Below are 18088 nucleotides of genomic sequence, written 5' to 3' on the forward strand. Positions count from 1 at the left end.
CTCCCTGGGGTCAAGTCAAAGGGGCTTTAGAAAAGGAAATTGTTCTTAAACACCCTATATACAGAAGAGGCTAGAACTAACGCGCTGGTGTTTTTACTGTTTTCAGATAGTAAAATTACCCAGTGGGAAGATCCAAGACTACAGAACCCAGCCATCACTGGTCCGGTCAGTATTCTCCGTTCCTCCCCTTTGTATGAGCTTATCGCTGCATAGTACATACAGTTTTTGTGTGTGGCTACAGTGATACCAAGAGACTGGTGAAATTGAGTAGTTTAAGGTTCATCCCAGCTCTTCAGTGAGTTTTCCAGATGTGTTACAGCTGCATGAGCCTTCACTTGGGACTAGGATTAGAAAGGAAGAGAAAATGGTGTGATAATAGGAGATTGAAGCGTTTTCTTCCTGGTCCTTTGTAACGGGTTTTTTGTTTTTTTTGTTTTTGTTTTGTTTTGTTTTTTTAATTTCTTTCTTCCTGGCCCTTTGTAAAAGGTTTAAATGTGTAATCAGGATTGTCTTTTTTTAACTGTAATGAAGAGTTGTTAAAGATATTTTTAATGCAGGCGTAAACATGAGAATTAGGAGAAAGAGAAGCCCTCAGAAAAATAGAAATACATTGATAAATTATCCTGCTATAAATTATTCTCTGCTGGTGAAATGATCCAATCCAAGCCAGATTATATAAAGGCAGGTTTATTGGATGCAGCTCTTGGGCAGGCTTACTGGTCCCAAGGAGAGGAGCCAGGAAAGTTGTCATGGGAAGGGGGACAAAAGGGAGGGGGAAGAGAAAGAGTGCTCAAATGTGGGGTGGAGAGGTAGGGGAGTGGGGGAGGACCCGTGACACACCAAAACGTCCAGATTATATAGGAAAGAATTTCTGGGAGAGGGGGAGCCCAGCCCCTGAGCTGGAAAGTTCAGCATGCCCTGTAAGAGGTAGGGACTGAGGCATGCTGGGAAAACCTGGGGGCCAGGTCCGCTTTTGTTGATAATAAATGAACTTCCTGCTGACACTGGATGCTATTGGGGCAGGGTAGGGTTTAGGGCAGAACTGGAGGTGAGGGTAGTTTGGGGGTTTCTAGAAATAGAAGGTGAAAGGTTTGGACCCGTGAAGGCCCATGGGGGGAGAAGGAGGAATGGCTCTGAGGGTCTGAGAGGTACTGGGTAGAATATAGTGTGATAAGCTGGAACAGGGTGGCCTTGAGAGCCTGGCGGGTGAGTTCCACAGCTGCTGCTATGGCTCTCAGACACGGCTGCCATCCACACACAGTGATCTTGATGTTTGAGCAAGAAAGCTAAGTACACCCATATGAGCGGGCCTAAAACAGCTGTGACCACTCCCATCCTCTCATTGGTGAAGAGGGTAGGGGTGGGTGGAGTCTGTGAGTGCCAGGGGCCATTAAGAGGATAACCCAGAGTCAAAAAAATAAATAAAAGTGATGGCGGCTAGTGGGTGAGGGGCCCTGTGGGGGTCTCTGTGGCTGCCTGGCACAGAGGCTTAGCTATAATAGCAAAATTGGGGATCCATTGTCTGAAGAACCCCACCAGGCCCAAAAGTAAAAGCATCCAGTCCTCTGTAGTTAGCAGCTGTAGATCCTTCAGAGCCTGCACCCGGTCAGAGGTGAGGCTCTTAGACCCCAGGCCAAGTCAGATGCCCAGGGACACAACAGCAGGAGAGCGTAGGTGAGCACCCGGGGAACTGAGATAGTTTAGGCCTGAAGTGGTGTTTTGCTGGGAAGGAGACAGGGAAGGGCTGAAGAGTAACACAAGTTCTGGGACAACCAGTTTAGGTGAATTTTGCAACAGACATCCAAGAGGTGTCTGGGGATCGATTTTAGACCCAGCAGTATCCATCTTCCCAGCCTTTGCCGGAGATCCCAAATCTATGAAGGTGGCATCCTGGGATCGGACGGATTTTCTTTCTTTTTCTATTTTTCTTTTCTTTTTCTTTTTTTTTTTCTTTTTTTTTGGAGGTGGGGGTAGGGGGCTGCTAACCAGGAATAAGATGTCACTTATCAGAGGCTGCCCCAGAACAAAGACCTGGTCTTTGTTCCGGAATGGGCTAGCCTCCCACAGAGGAAGTCCAAAGGGTCCTGGACCTGGAAGTAGGCATTAGCTGGGGATGGTTACTCACCGAGTCTACCTCAGGCAGAGAAAAGGCTAGAAGGAGAGAAGCAGATCTCCCTTGTGGCCAGGAGAGATCGGGAAGGCCACCAAACCGGGACTCAGCTTCTGAGTTTTGGCACCAAGTCAGATTAAAAGTTTAAAAGGGGCAGGTTTATTTGGGAACTGGGGCTCCTTGCCTCAGGGGAACCAGAGGAAGTCCCACCCAGACAATGGTGGGGAGAGCAAGCAAAGGAAAATACAGACCTGTGCCCAGATATGGCCATCTGGGGCAGGGGCTTGGAAGCTGGCGACTCCAGATGAGGGGGTTGGGGCAGTCTTCAGGAATGCCAGGAATGGGGAACTGGGCCTTGGAGGCAATCTTCAGAGGGGCAGGGTTGGAGATAGAGAAAATGGGATTGACCAGGTCATGTGGGGAAGGGACCAACCGGACATGCCTTATACCCAAGTGTGAATACAGGCTCCTTAAGAGAAAAACACTCCTCCCCTCCTCTTTATAGGCTGCAAAACCATGCATTTATAGGATGATGTCATTTGTTAGGTCAAGAATAATAAACACATGCCAGTCAACCTGAGTCTCTTCCGCCTTTAAAAACCTGTCGAGAAGATGTTGGAAAGCTATGGCTCAGGCATCAGCTCTGGTGACTCCCTGACTATCCTAGTGTCACTCCTACATTCGGCTTAGAAAGCAGACATCTGACTCAGAGCTGTGACCCCCTGAAATTCATAGTCAGGGAAAGTCCTAAGACCTTTCTTGCTAGGAACACTCTCATCAGCCAGGGGTACCTGGTGAGGTTTGCCAGTGAGCTACAGGTGCTGAGAGAGAATCTGGCTGGCCTTTTCAGTTCTACTACTGATAACATAATTCTGTTATTTTTCTTCTGGTCCTCCCACCCCTCCCTGTCCCCCACCACCACCCAGATGTTCTCCCATATTCTCTGGCCTCCAGATGTTAAAAATTTACTGCCAATCTGATTGCCATTTCTTGGAGGGCAAATATTTCTTCCTTGGTTTTTTTCTCATTATCTTTGATGTTCCAGAAGCTCACAAACACATGTCAAATTGTGTATTTCACATTGGATTAAGAATAATCATCCATAGATTGGGGGGTGGGCTCATTATATCTGTCCTCTGTTCTAGTAAATCCTTAGCTGTTATTTCTTCCCAAACTTTCCCCCATCCTTACTCCAGCTAAAAGTTTGCATTCCTTTTCCATCTTTGTTCTTGTCCTTAGGAATATCCTTCCTCCCTCCTTGGCTATATTTTGAGTTACTACTTGACTCGTCTAGTTAATTCTTTAAGGTGTGTGTGTGTGTGTGTACTCTATCTGCATGTACACCTGCATGCCAGAAGAAGACACTAGATCACATTATAGATGGTTGTGAGCCACCATGTGGTTGCCGGGAATCGAACTCAGGACCTCTGGAAGAGCAGATAGTGTTCTTAACCACTGAGCCAGCTCCCTCTTTAAGGTTTTTATAATTTTTTTTCATGTATCCATTGCTGTTAAGACTGCCAGCTTGTACAGTTGCTATGAAATCAGTGTGGGGAGTCCCTTAGGAAGCTAAGAATCAATCTACCTCAAGGTCAGCCTATACCGTTTTGGGGCATATACCAAAAGACTCGTATGTCATACTACAAATAATTGCCCACCCATGTTCATTGCTGCTCTATTCACAATAGCCAAACATTGGGAAAGGCCTACATGTCCATCAGCTGATGAATGGATAATGAAAATGTGGAACATTTACACAATGGAATAGTATCCAGCTGTTAAGAAAAATAAAATCTGCAAGTAAATAAATGAAGCTAGAAACATTCCTTCTGAACCAGGCAACCCAGATCCCAAAGGCAACTATTGCATAGAATCTTATTCCGTGGATGTTAGCTCTTAAGCTTTCAGTGTGTGGTTCAATCTAAGTAATCATAGGTACCTTAGTGAGAGAACAGAGAAGAGGGGATCTCAGAAGGAAGGGGGACTAGAGTGTATTGTTATGGAGAGATAGAGGAAACTGGAGTAGGATTGAATGGGGAGGGGGATAGAAGAGCAGGGTAAAGGGGGGGAAGGAAACTAACACTAAAGATTCTTTTTAAAAACCATATGGAAGCCTACTACTGTAGAAGCTTCCTAAAATATCTACACATATGAAAAGAATTTAGATGGAGTCACCATATGATAGTGGAGGCAAAGCTCCAAGTCAGATTCTTTTTACATAACTGAGGAAACGTTTCTCAGTTGCAAGGACGTGTCACAGAGCTAGCTGGTAAAGTTGTCTGCCTAAGCCAGTGGGAGAAAATGGTGGAGGAACCTCCCTGCCTCACCCCTCAACCCCTCCTGACCCCAGTTTCAGTCACAGGTAATCTTGACTATCAACCAAAGGTTTTTCCTCCTTAGAGCTCGTTGTTCACTGTTCCCCATCTGTTTCATTCCATCTCTCTATTTTCTGCTCAGAGGTACCTCAGAGCTGTCCCCCCTAGGCTCCCAGAAAATAACCCTCCAAATATCCACCAGTTTTCCCCTTACCACCTGACTCTATTCATTCACTCCTTTTTGTGTTCTCCCTTTTCATTAGCATGTATTAATTGTAAAAAGTAGTATTCACTATGACATTTTCATACATACGTGCATACATATATTTCATATATTATATATGAGAATATATATATATATATAATGTACTTTAATAATACTCACATCCCTCCCCCATTGTCCTCTCTCATCCTCCCTTCCCCCTACTGCTGATCTCATCCCAGTTACCCAGTTACCAAATAATCACCCATCTATTTTCAGGTGTTTTGTTTTGTTTAATCTAGGTTCTGTATGAAAGGGAAAATGTTCTATCTGTTCTCCTTCTTAGACTGGCTTATTTCATTTACCATGGGTTCTGATTCTACCCAAGTGACATAATCTCATTCTTTACAGCTGTATTGTATGTACAGTTGCATTCTGTGTGTACCCCATGTTTTCTCTATCATTCATCTGTTGATGAATAGCTAGGCTGATTCCCTGGCATGGAGAGAACTGAGCGAGGACTTTGTTTTATGTTCAGTCATATCTTTTTTTAGTACCTGAAGTGCCAGGCAGAGAGAACCTCAAGAATACTTGCTAATGGTCAAACCAGCCACCAGAGAGAAATTCAGCACATAGGGATGTGAAGAAAATGTCATTTGTGATGGAATGCAGTGCTGGTAGAACAAAGTCCATGATAATATCATCTGAGTTTATGTCGGAATCCTGTGTCCTTGTTCTTGGGCTGGTGTCTGTTTGCTGGCAAGTGTCAGAACTCATATATGATTTCCTCAGGTACAACTTGCCTGAAAGGCATAGGAAGTATGGTCAGCTCTCATCCTCAGTGGAAACCCACATGAAGACAGGCCTGCAGACAGAAAGATGACCATAGGCCATATGGATTGTCTTTAGAACGTCCTTAAGCATCATTTATGAATAGAATGTCTTCACTACTCTTGTATTCAAAACCAGTGAACTTTTCTATAAAGCATAGAGACTTTGGGGAGGGGGACAGTGGGAGGGGTCAGCTATTTGTGTGACTATGCTTTAAAACAGAAGGCAAAGGACAAAGGTTTTGCTCTTTATTCTGTCTCTTTGTGGTCAAGACCAAACAGCTGGAGTCTAGGAGTGCTTTGCTGAGGGTTGGCATGTATTATTAGCCTCAAATGATAGCAGCATTGGTACTCACCACGCGAGTTTATAAGTTTGCTAAAAGGCAATGAGTTGTTCTGACTGAGGTAGTTGCTGAGATGTCATTAGACACAGAATCAGTCCACGCTGCTTCTTAAAAGAATCACAGACCTTTGCAGTCACCTCCAGGCAGTGGTTGGACTCTAAGCTACTTTACAACGCAGTTATAAAGGTCATTTAAATAGCCACATTCAAATATTACTTTGCCACAAGACATAAAAGGACTTTCAATGTGTTGTTTGCTTCTGAGTCAGTCTTGTTATGTGGCCCAAGCTGGTCTCAAATTCATGATCATTTGCCCCAGCCTCTCAAGTGGCACCTGGCTAGGATATCAAAACTTTTGGATAGTTATATCTGACTGATACCCGGAGCCCACCCCAGTGGAGCCACTTTTGCTTCATAGAGAAGGAATTCTTGCCCAAGTGTCCTAGCTTCATTGCTGTTATTGTTATAAATAACTTGAGCCAAAGCCACCTGGGGGAGCTTACAGATCACGTTACAGTCCATCAAGGCAAGACTTGAAGGCAAGCCTGCCTGCTGTCCAATACAGCATACTTCCATTCCATGAGGGATGCTGTTTGTTGGCTCACACAGGCTCATGCTTACCTAGCTTTCCTATACAACCCAGAATCACCTTCCCTGGGAATGGTGCTGCCCATAGAAGGCTAGGGCACTCCTATAGAAATTGGCAATAAACCATAACAGTCCCTAGTCAGACATAGACCAATCTGGTTTAGGCAGTTACTCAAGTGGACACTTAAAGCCAACCAGGACACCAAGTGAAAGGTAAACTTCGTGACTCCTCAATCTAAGTCTTTTCCAAAATGCCATTTACTCAGCTCTTCTGCTTCCTGAAAGAGGTATCAGGCTACTGCCCTTTCTGCTGATGATATTTCTCCGCTAGTTTGTCTGGGATGCGTGTTGATTTTGTGGTACCAGGGATGGAACCCAGGCTTACCACTGTGTCATGCCCCCACTGCTTAGTGTTCTGAGACAGGCAGCATCTTGATGTGTATAGACCAGGATGCTCTTGCACTCACCATCCTCCTGCCTCGCTTCCTGAGGAATGACTCTCTAACATGAGTAATATGCTTGGCTTCCCACAAAGACTTTTTGAGTGACTATTATAAAACACTTGGGGTTGTATGTTAAGGTGCCGTAGCCACTAACACTGAACTCCAGGAGGGGGAAATGATATGCATGTAAAGATGCTTTGTATCTACATACCTGTGTGTGTTGCCCTGACTCATACTCTGGCAAAATTCATATAGAACGCATGTCTGGCTTGTGCAGTGTGAGCCTAAGAGCTTCCTTAGCGATCAGTCTCGTTGTGCGGATTAGCTCTCATCACATCTAGGACTGTGCAGACATTATGCAGATTTTTCTGTAGAAAACACAGAAAATGAGTATTTAAGATTTGCGATTCACGAAACTCTGCCAACATTGGCTCACTATACGTAAAACTTCAGTCATGTTTACATTGTCTGTGTGTATGAATTTCTCTTGCAGGCTGTTCCGTACTCCAGAGAATTTAAGCAGAAATATGACTACTTTAGGAAGAAATTAAAGAAACCTGTGAGTAATCAGCTCTTCCTAAAGCTGTTTGAGTCTGTTTCCGTCACCGGTTGCCTCTCTGAGAACAGCCTGTTTGTGACTTGTATATGTGCACTTCCTCTTTTCACTGACGTCTGGTCCACCCAGATCATCAGTCTGAATTTTCTTTTTTAACAGAAATGGTAAGTGGAGATTAACTCAGGAATACATACCAAATCACCTGAGGGGTGATTTCTTACATGATACATTTTAGTCATATTCTTATGGAATAAAAAATAACTCAAGACCAAAGTCAAGAAATCTGGGGAGGCCACAGCAAGTTAACATTTCTTTATATTTGGAGGTGGGATTTTAACCATATAGCATGCATCTTTTAACATGTTTACAACATATAATACTTCATAGTGTTGAGCCCTAGAGTGGTTCTGATTATCATCATTATTTCTGTTGTTGTTGTTGTTATTACTAACAGTTTGCAGCCAAGAGGCCCTGGGAGGTTTTTACAGGCAGTGCTGAGTCACTGCTGTGTTTACCATTGGCGTGCCTCCCCACCCCCAACCTTACGTCTCTGTGCTTATTACCTCCCTGGTATGGATCTCAGTTTTGCCCTCAGTTGGCTCAGAAACTTGACGCCTCTGGGCAAGGAGAGTGTGAGCCCCAGCATAACTCCTCCTGGCTTGAGGCTGCCCGCCCCTCTCTGCTCCCTCCCAGTTGCTGATCTCCTTCTGAGCATTGACCTGTGGTAAAGAGGTACCAACAGCCTCTGCTGTCACTCAGAATCCTCCTCCCCACGGCTGTGCCTCGAGATCTTCATTCATTTATAACTGGAGACTCTTTGCCCTCGAAGCTTGCACTGGAGCAGGCAGCGGTGCTTCTTTGTGAGTCATCCGCGTCTTCCAGTGACGAGCAGCTCCGCGGCTGATGCCCATCTAGGGCAAGGCCAACCCGGACCTCATCCTTCCAGGAGGCCATCTCTACCCCTCACCCCAAGTGCTGGGTCACACTCAGTCAACTTTGGGTTCAGGGATGTTTCGCCCAAACTTAGCAGGATGAGGATCCCACCCCCCACGGCAGCACTGTGAACGTGCAGGCATCACGGGCCACACATCCCAGCTGTAGTCCCTACCAAAGATGAGACTGATTCAAGCTTGCCTAGAGCTGGAATCAAACTTCAAAGGTTTGATTACCTGGGAAAGAGTCTTTCTTTCTCTCTTTGATTGAACCAACATTCCAAGATGCCTGTAGAAGAAGTACCCATGCCTTACATAATGGCAAGGACGAGTTTCTGGACTCAGCTGATGCTCTCCTGAAGAGACGTGGGCGACTCGGCCTGAGCAGCTCTTTATGGATGCTTCCATGTGTCCCATCTTGGCTGCGAGGTTCTCCGTAAAGGAGACTCTCAGTGGAGTAGAAAGGGTAGAAACAGTGCAGGCTGCCCACTGTTTCCACCCTTAGGCTATTTTCCTATAAGGCAGGGCTCGGTGTGTACAGGTGTCGGGGGGTGCTGTATGATCATGGTCTTCTCTTTTCGTCTTTCCTCTAGGCTGATATTCCAAACAGGTTTGAAATGAAACTTCACAGAAACAACATATTTGAAGAGTCCTACCGGAGGATCATGTCTGTGAAGAGACCTGATGTCCTGAAGGCTAGACTGTGGATTGAGTTTGAGTCCGAGAAAGGCCTGGACTATGGGGGCGTAGCCAGAGAATGGTTCTTCCTGCTGTCCAAAGAGATGTTCAACCCCTACTACGGCCTCTTTGAGTACTCTGCCACGTAAGTACATGGACGTTGACAGCGTGTGGCCCCCCCTGCAGCTGGTCTGGCGTCCTTCTTTAGGAAACCATAGTTAAAACACAAGTAATACCCATTTGAGATTTCAGCTCCTCCATTCCCTGACCCCCTTACAAGTCTAAAAACAAGCTTCTGATCCAGCATGGTGAAGTACTGTATGCCACGAACACCTGAAAGTGTACAGTTTGTCGGTTTGGCTCGCAGAATTGAAACTGAAAATATATTGTGGTATATATACGTAATTAATGGAGGGAGCAGGGAAATTTTCACCTGAGACGCCATTCTGATTTAAGGGAAGGGTTATTAGTGTCCGAATTCAGAGTCATGTGAACCAGAATTGTTTCTGAAATCATGCTATGTAAAAGACAAGTGATGAGTGTTTTTGAAGACCCATGCTTGGGATACAAAGGACAATACATAAAAGAACAAGGCTGCGCCTTACAAGGATTTCATCATTGCCCAGCAAGGGAACTGAGGCAGATTAAATTGTTTTTGTTGTTGTTGTTGTTTTGTTTTGTTTTGTTTTTTAAGCAAACATTAGGCTCCTTTTTCGTATAGACTGGGAATGGTCAAGAGCTTGAGGCTGATCTTGAACTCCCAATAGATTAGTTGATCTTGGCTAAAACCAAAAACAGACAGATATTTACTTAGCATTGTTCCAGTGTGGACTGCAGTCGGCTTCTTCTTCATCTTCCTCCTGGTACCTGTATCATAGGGCCCATTTGGAAGACTGTTCCAGGACAGTCAGTTGATGTGCCAGAAATTGCATTGGTTAGTAGAAGTTCTTAGTGAGGCTTCTGAGAGAGTCCACTGCTAACACCACTGAAGTTAAAAGTAGAGTAGGAGCCGGTCGCTATATCTCCAAGATACTTCCTAGAAAAATCAGTCTGTGCTGCCGAGGTGAACGCCCCTTGTCCTCATGATTGTAAGACCAGCGGGACCACCGAGTGTGCCCTGGGGTTTGCGTTGTTGAGATGGCCATGTTCTTCTCCCCAGGCTCTTGAGATCAGGTAAACCGAGTGTTGGACCTGTAGGGAACATTCCCAAGTCAAAAGCCTCTCAGAGGAATTAACTTTCTTTGGTCACAGAAACCATCTCAGAACTTGTGTCCTTGAGGATGTCTGCATACCCTTTTACACTGTGCGCGTTCTCATCTTCTCAAGCTCTCTGGTTGACTCACTTGTGGTTGACATTGTGTATGTGTCTGTCTGTATGTACGTGTTCATGTGTGGAAGTACACAAGCACTTGTGTACACGTGTGTATGAGGACCAAAGGACAACCACGGGTACCCTCACCTTGTGTTCTAAGACAGTCTCTCACTGGCCTGGAACTTGCCAAGTAGCTAGGCAGCCAGAAAGCCCCCAGGGATCCATCTGTTTCAGCTTCCTCAGACCTGGGATTACAAGTGTGAGTCACCACCACAGCACCCAGCTCTTTAAAATGGTGTTCTAGGGGTCAAACTGAAAGCCTTCATGTTTGCAGGGCAAGTACTTTATGACTGAGCTATCACCCCGGAAACTGACATTTCTACAGACAGAAATTAGCAACTGCCAGCAGTTTCCATATGTCACCTGCTCCAGTATCCTGTAACTTGTCAGTGACAGAAACAGGGGCTTACCTGATGGGTTGAATCCACTAGTTCATATCCGTTGCCATGAAGTCCCCAAGGTTGCAAGTAGTGGCGTGATGTGAGGCAAAGGAAAAGTTCAGCCTCTTGCATTTCTTTCATTCTAAGTGTGATTGGACTTTCCTCTTTCCCTCCCCAAAGTGACAACTACACACTCCAGATCAATCCCAACTCCGGCCTCTGTAACGAAGACCACCTGTCCTACTTCACATTCATTGGAAGAGTCGCTGGCTTGGCGGTGTTTCACGGGAAACTCTTAGACGGTAAGTTACTCCAGAACCTTGTGGTAAGAAAGGAAAGGCAGCCCTGTTTCTAGGGCTACCATCAGGGTCTCGGCCCATGTGTAGATAACAAGTGAAGGCATCACTGGTTCTCTGTAGCTGATTATTTTTTTTCCTTCCTGGAGTTTGAACCCGGAACCCTACACGTTCCCTGAGAGCCCCAGTGTACATGTGTTATTTTGCCGTTTTCCTGTAACACTGACACAGTCTTGGGCACTGAAGACAAAGCGTCCGCCTATACTTACTTTTTAGCTGTTCAGAGTGACGCGTAAGTCGTTCCACGTGTTTCTTTCAGGACACCTTTCCTCTAGTGAGAGAGAGCGAGACTCAGCGACAGATGGAAGAGTTAATTGAAAAGTTAATTAAAATGATCTAATCCGTCAGCAGCCTGCTATTGCTCCGTTTGGCCCCAGATCCGTTTTTAATGATTTCAGAGTAATATGATTACTCAGCTACGCCCTCAGCCCTAGAGTGTCTTCTGAGGTAGACAGAACAAATTAGCTGTGTCCCTTCTTGAGAGCAACTAGAGAACTCCAGAGTATGGGAAGGCCTCAAACCTGCATGTGTACCAAAGCCTGTCGTACACATTTTTTTACGGACTTGGCAGTTTCAAAAGTAGTGCCCTTACATAAGAGAACACTACAGAAATCATTAGTGAGGAAAAAAAAAAAATCACTAGAAAACAATTTTGTAAGACTTAGGGGTAAAATGGCCGAAGACAACATTTCAGTTACCGAAGAAAGGACTAATTTGCAAGGGAATTTGGCTAATTGCCTTTGTGGAGCTTGAGCTGTTCTGGTAAATAATTGATGGACCCTCCAAGCTTTTCTTTTAATATACTTGTATCACTAATGGCTAGCTAATTGTGATGATCAATATTTTATTTTGCCGAGGGGTGGTGGACGCTGTTTCTGACTTTATCTGTCCCTGTATGCGTAAGGTGCATGCTGCTTTTTGATTCACTGTTCAGGTGCCTGTGTAAAACTGGTGCTTGTTTCTGATTTCCTCTTCCTGTATGTATACAGTAAGCGCTTCTTTCTGACCCTGTCCATGTGTGTATGTATACAAGTAAGCGCTTCTTTCTGACGCTGTCCGTGTGTGTATGTATACAGTAAGCGCTTCTTTCTGACCCTGTCCACGTGTGTCTGTATACAGTAAGCGCTTCTTTCTGACTCTGTCCATTACATGCTGCAGCTCATTTTTCACTTCAGGTTCCTCCTTCTCTTATGTAAGCCTGCTCATCCCCTTCTACGTGCTGAAAGTGTCAGCTCATTCATCTTCCATCAAGCAAGAAGACATCGTTAGTTGCTTTGGGGGAATATAGATATGTGTAGACTGTGGTCCTGACCCCAGTGACCTCATATTTAATGGAGAAAAAGAAAGAGGAGTAGAATTACAAAAAAAAAGAAAGAAAAGCAGACAGACAGCAATGATGGCGTCCCTGCTGCAGGGACACAAGAGTTAGTCTCCCTGGCTGGGCAGGAGGAGGCACAGACGCATTTCACCTCGGGGCTGAGTGTCACAAGCCTCACAAGCTAGGTTCATTTCAGAGGCACCTGGGCTGGCCGGCACTCAGCCCCACAGAGGGAAGATGGAGCAAGGCTAGGGTAGATGGGGACCTGGGTGACTGAGGTAGTTCCCACAAAGGGGATCACATGTGTCAGGAAGCAAGCCACAGGTCTTCAGTTCCTTTAGGGCACAGGAATGGCCTGCTGGCAAAGCACACTCACCCTCCACTGCCCCACCCCTGTCAGCATCATGCTTTTTGCCTCACTGAAGTGTGCCATCTGTGGCCCTGGTGCTACACTAAGCCAAAATGAAGATGGCCGTAGAGGCCTGGGGCCACATCTGGAGACAAATGCAGCCTTCCTGTGGACAGGCTCCTAGGAATCTATCTCCCTGATGGGGTAGCCTTCTCAGCCATGGCCTCCCCATGCCCTTGGCAGCCTGTGTGGACAGTTGCACAAGCCTGCACAGGGCCTCTGTCAACACCAGTGTCCAGGAAGTGGCACTGAAAGGCAGGTGGAACTTGCCTGGCTTTGTTGACTCAGCACTGACCTAAGAGAAGTCCTCCTCTGGCCAGCCTCCCTGAGACACCATGCTTGCATAACGGCCCTCTCCTGACACCAGTTCTTCTCAGAAGTCTTTTATCACACACTCCTGCTTGGCCCAGGGCTTGGGTGGTGCTACCTGGAAGCCATTTTCATCTGCTGCTAACTCAGAACAGAAATCTCCCTCCCTCCACACCACTGCTTCCTCAACCTTCCTTCCCAGTGTTATGTCTGCTGCCATAGAACATCCTCACAAAAAGCAACTTGGCGGCGGGGAAAGGGGCCTTATTCAGCTAGCTTATAGTTCCAGGTTACTGTCTGTCATTTGGAGAAGTCAAGGCAGAGACTCAAGCATCTGGTCACATTACCTGCACAGATAAGAACATGGGGAGAATAAACACATTCTTCTCTCCAGCGTGATCAGGTCACCTTCCTAGGGGGTGATGCCTCATGTAATGGGCTAGATAGTCCTACAGCAACCAGCAATTGAAACAGTCACAGATATGCCCACAGGCTAAACTGATGTAGCTAACTCTTCATTGAGACTGTCTTCCTGGGCTACTCCAGATCATCTCAGGTTAGCAGTTAAACCTGTCTGGTATTTCCTCCTCACTTGCTCCTGGATTACTATAAAAGGTTCTTGATCTTCAGTCATGACCTCCCGTTCATGGGGAAAGCAGTTTATTCTTTGATTTCATTTGCCGGCGCATAGCGGTGTCGAGGACTTAAAGCTTAACTAGGTTTTTGCCGCATTTCAGGATTCTTCATCCGACCATTCTACAAGATGATGTTGGGGAAGCAGATAACCCTGAACGACATGGAGTCCGTGGTGAGTACAGGCGGTGTCACGTAGCCGCCACTGGCCGTCCTCACCATGTGGGCGGATGTCAGGAACCGTATTTGCAGTCACAGCAGCTGTTAGAGGCACAGCCACCCCGAGTGAACAAGAGAGAGGAATTGCTCGCTTGAAAGTTAATTGATCCTCCTCGTTTCTATAATAAGCAAATTAGGGTTGGTTTCCGAAAAGCACGGTGCTTACGGTTGGGTACGCCCAAGTCTCAGCCCCCACTGCATAACCAGCTGAGACCTCATGAGCACATCAAGTTCGAGGGGTGCCTGAAACCCCGTTGTGGCCTTGGTCTCCATCTGCAATGGGAAAAGATCCCACCTTCTGTTTTCTGCCGTCAGAAAAGTGGTGGTGGTGAGGCCAAAACGGTAATCACCTAGACGTGGTCATCTCGACACGAAGGAATAATTGACAACTCCAGAATGGGAAAGTGAGGCTTGCCTTGTTAGGACCTCCAGTGGGTGGTGCTCACAGGGTGCAGGGCCCTCTACTTAGCTGGACTGGCCATCCTTGGACAGGAAAGATGGCCTACAAAACAAAACGTGCCCTTCTTTTCCGAGTACACTTCCGTGTCTAGCTTTCTCTGCTTACCTATCCTCTGCAAATCCCCTGCATTTTTGTCCTCATGGAGGAATTACAGCTCTGCTCTCATGCGGTCACCTGAGTTAGAAAGCTGTGCATCCCTCGGCCTCCGTGGCACATGGCCTGTGCCTTGGGCAGAGTTGAGGTTGTGACTAAGGCCCATGAGACCAGCCAGCATTCACCCTGTGCTTCCGCTCATCCCCGCTGGAGAGGAGAGGCGACTGTTGTGCTCTGGGCCTCTGTGACGTGTGCAGACCCGCTGGCATCTGTTGTCTTAGTTCAGTCGCACTTTCCCCTCCAGCTTCCCCTTTGTCAATGCTCTCTGCTTCCGTTGTACTCTCCTGAGGAGGCTAAAAGAACAGAAATTGCTTCTGTCCCTTCTCCCCGTAGAGGAAGGAGATTGGGATAGGGAATCACTATGTAGTCTAGCTTGGCTTTGAACACACAGCCCTCCTGCCTCTACTTCAAGTTCTGGGATTATAGGTGTGCAACACTGGCTGCTCTAGAAATCGCTCTTACGGCCTAAGTCTGTGGTTTCCATTGGCCGCTTGTATTTGGGGGGAGGTGTTGTTTATTTTATCATTTTAATTAGCGTATATTGGGAGAGTGAAGCATGCAAATGAGCTGTCATCCACAGAGGCCAGAGGCATCAGATTTCCCCCTGGAGCGGGAGTTACAGGTGCTTGTGAGCGACTCCCATGGGTGCTGGGACCATACTCGGCTCTGCCCATGAGCAGTACACACTCTTAACCGCTGAGCCCTCCCTCTCTTCAGCCTCAGCCATCAGTCTTCTAAATGTGATCTGCATATTATCTTTGGTCTGTTCTGAGCCTGTCATGTTCCCAGCAACAGAGACTCTGGGCCATGAGCAGAGGGGCCCTGGTGATCTCTTCAGCTACTATTTTCTGAAACACGGCCCTGCTTTTTGCTTAAATTAATAGCCAAAGTACACTGAGGAAACAGGGAAGGACAGAATGCAAGATGTGTGCTGTTTACTTAGAGCCCCGTCCTGCCTGTTCTCCAGGCATGCTGTTGCCACAGTGTAGCTAGGCTATGCTCCCAGCTCCTGGAGGCTGAGTCTGGAAGCTGGGCCCACTGTGGGCCAGACAAGACAGCCTGAGCAGTCCAGCTGTTCTAACTGCCCTTGTAAGCAGGTGGCCTTAGCCATAGAGAACAGGGGGCAGTACAAACACTGTCACTGCCCAGGAGGTCTTGTGTTTTAAATTCGTGGGAAGATGGGACTAGAGAGAGGACTCAGGGGTTAAGCGTGTGTGTTGCTCTTGCAGAGGACCAGAATGAGGTTCCTAGCCTGGCCAAAAGCCAGCAATAGCCAACGATAGCTCCAGAAGATCTGACTTCCTCTTCTGGCTTCCACGGTACCTGAACACATGTCCACAAACACATAGACGTAAAATAAATCTGTTAAGTAAATAAGTGGAAAGTGCTTTTGGTAGAGCGGGCTCGCTGATGCTAAACAGCATCACCGTTAGGTGTGGTGCATGGCGTTACAGGAACACAAGATTGTTGGTAAAGGAGCCAGACGGGTTTGGGCTTTGAAAAGGAGTGCTCACTTTTCCTCTCCGTGTTTTTCCTGCAGGACAGCGAATACTACAACTCCTTGAAATGGATCTTAGAAAACGACCCCACGGAACTTGACCTCATGTTCTGCATAGATGAAGAGAACTTTGGGCAGGTATGTGGGCCCGGCTCCTCTGCTCTTCAGTAGCATTTCCTTTGCTGTGGGCTGCAGCACAGCACAGCCAGGCAGAAACAGCCGATCATTAGCATCAACTTGAGCAGCATCTGACTGGCCTGCCAGCTCACCAAGTTCTTCATCACAGCCCTTTCTGTTTTCCCTGCAGAGCTAGTCCATCTAAACGATGCTGGGGTCTCAACTGGCACCCCTAATCCTACAAGGCAGCCAGGCATGTTTAACTTGCTTTCAGAATGGAGGTTCTTCACAGAAAGCAGTGCCATGGTTCACTTTAGCAGGGTCAGCATATGGTCAGGAATGGGTGACGCTGGGACCTTTCCCTCTGCTTTGTGGCTCTATTGGTAGGGCAATGTGGCTCTTGCTGGCTCAGTTTGAGTTCGTGTGTGTGTGTGTGTGTGTGTGTGTGGTTTCTTTGGGGGAAGGTTGTTTTTGTTTCTTGGGGTTTTTTGTTTGTTTGTTTGTTTGTTTTTGCTTCTGTTTTTTCTGTTCTCTCCCACATCATCAGTGTGGATTCATCATAAAAGTTACTTCCAGAGTGGAAGGAAGTCAGCTGGCTGGGATTTTTGTCATTACTCTCAGGGTCTAAGGCTGTGTTCATCATAAATGGGGAAACGTGGGTTTGGTTGTCCCCTAGTGACGGTATTTTCTGGGAGGTGTCTTCAAGGTGGTGCATGTCAACACAAAAGCTCAGAGATGATTCCAGGCTCCGCAGGGCCTCGGGATGGACTGAGTAGAGCCCGCTATAAGGACTGCCTTGTAGAAATAGACTTGATCTGCATTGCTTGAGGGCCTATCGAGTGTGTTCTCCACCAATGAGACACATGTCTGTGGCTAAGACGGAGAGGTAAAGCTCCCTGGCCTCCCAGGTTAGAGAAATCTTAGAGGACCCCGGAGAGAAGACATGGTTGCATCGAGATGGGAAGGGATGAGTGGAATGGGGGGAGGGAGGATTACAGATTGAGGCCTACATCATGTGACTGTCCGAGCTACTGTTTTACCCTCATTCTATGTGCTGGAGCAGGGGGCCAGCCCTGAGCACTGCCAGTGGGAAAACCGGGAAGGGTCTGTATTGTCCTTCCCAGTGCCAGGGAGGGTCACAGGAGGATGTCCAGCCCCAGAGAGAAGGAACCTTGCGACTTTTATTTAAATGCCTCATGAGCAATCCCCAGCCCTCTGCTCACACTGTGTGTATGTGTCACACCTAAGAACCCCACAGGCAATGCCCTCTGATCCCGAATGGGGACCTTGTCACAGGGCAGGGAGGGGGCAAGTCTTGGGCCTCCACCCAGCTGCAGTTCCCTCTTCTCAGGTGACCGTGGTTTGTGTCAAGCTGACAAAAACTAAATAGCACACAGAACTTACAAGACTTTTAAGAAACAAGGAGAGAAAGAATTTTTTTCAACTGCAAAGGTTTTGCCACAAGCCCTTACTGAGTTCCCTCCACACGCCAGGCACTGTTAGTGGTCTGCATAGTAGATTCTCTCAAACCCCAAGAACAGAGAAGTAGCCCAACTCAAAGAGGTAGCCGTGGCACCAACGTCACGGATCCGTGTTGTTGGACTGTGGAAGTGCTCTAAACTATGTCCCTGGTGGCTAACAGCACAAGTGAAATGGGAAGGAGGGTGGCAATGGCCCCATTAACTAAGAAGCTGCTGCTAGGATCTGGAGGCTCAAGGTGGGCGACAGTAAATACCTTCCTCTGCCTGCTGTGTGTACTGCCTCTGCCACCTGACAGAGGATCCAGCCGGCAGAATCACCCATGCCCCACCTTACTGCAGCGGCCTCGTTATTTAACGTGGATAGTCTAGTCCCTTTCTTTCTTTCA

The 18088-nt window shown here is 47.0% G+C and overlaps 1 protein-coding gene across 7 annotated transcripts in view; it reads left to right on the forward strand.

Annotated features, from left to right (window-relative positions):
* Window positions 1–18088, forward strand: part of Nedd4l (NEDD4 like E3 ubiquitin protein ligase) — a 313579-nt gene that overhangs the window by 283600 nt on the left and 11891 nt on the right. For all 7 annotated transcript variants that reach the window (XM_055622704.1, XM_055622705.1, XM_055622707.1 and 4 more), the window contains 6 exons: window positions 107–165; window positions 7325–7390; window positions 8913–9142; window positions 10930–11051; window positions 13879–13949; window positions 16147–16242. In XM_055622704.1, coding sequence (XP_055478679.1) covers window positions 107–165; window positions 7325–7390; window positions 8913–9142; window positions 10930–11051; window positions 13879–13949; window positions 16147–16242 — 644 coding nt within the window. The remainder of the gene's footprint in view (window positions 1–106; window positions 166–7324; window positions 7391–8912; window positions 9143–10929; window positions 11052–13878; window positions 13950–16146; window positions 16243–18088) is intronic.

Source organism: Psammomys obesus, unplaced genomic scaffold (genome assembly GCF_907164565.1).
Source record: "Psammomys obesus unplaced genomic scaffold, mPsaObe1.curated_primary_1811, whole genome shotgun sequence".
NCBI lineage: Eukaryota > Metazoa > Chordata > Mammalia > Rodentia > Muridae > Psammomys > Psammomys obesus.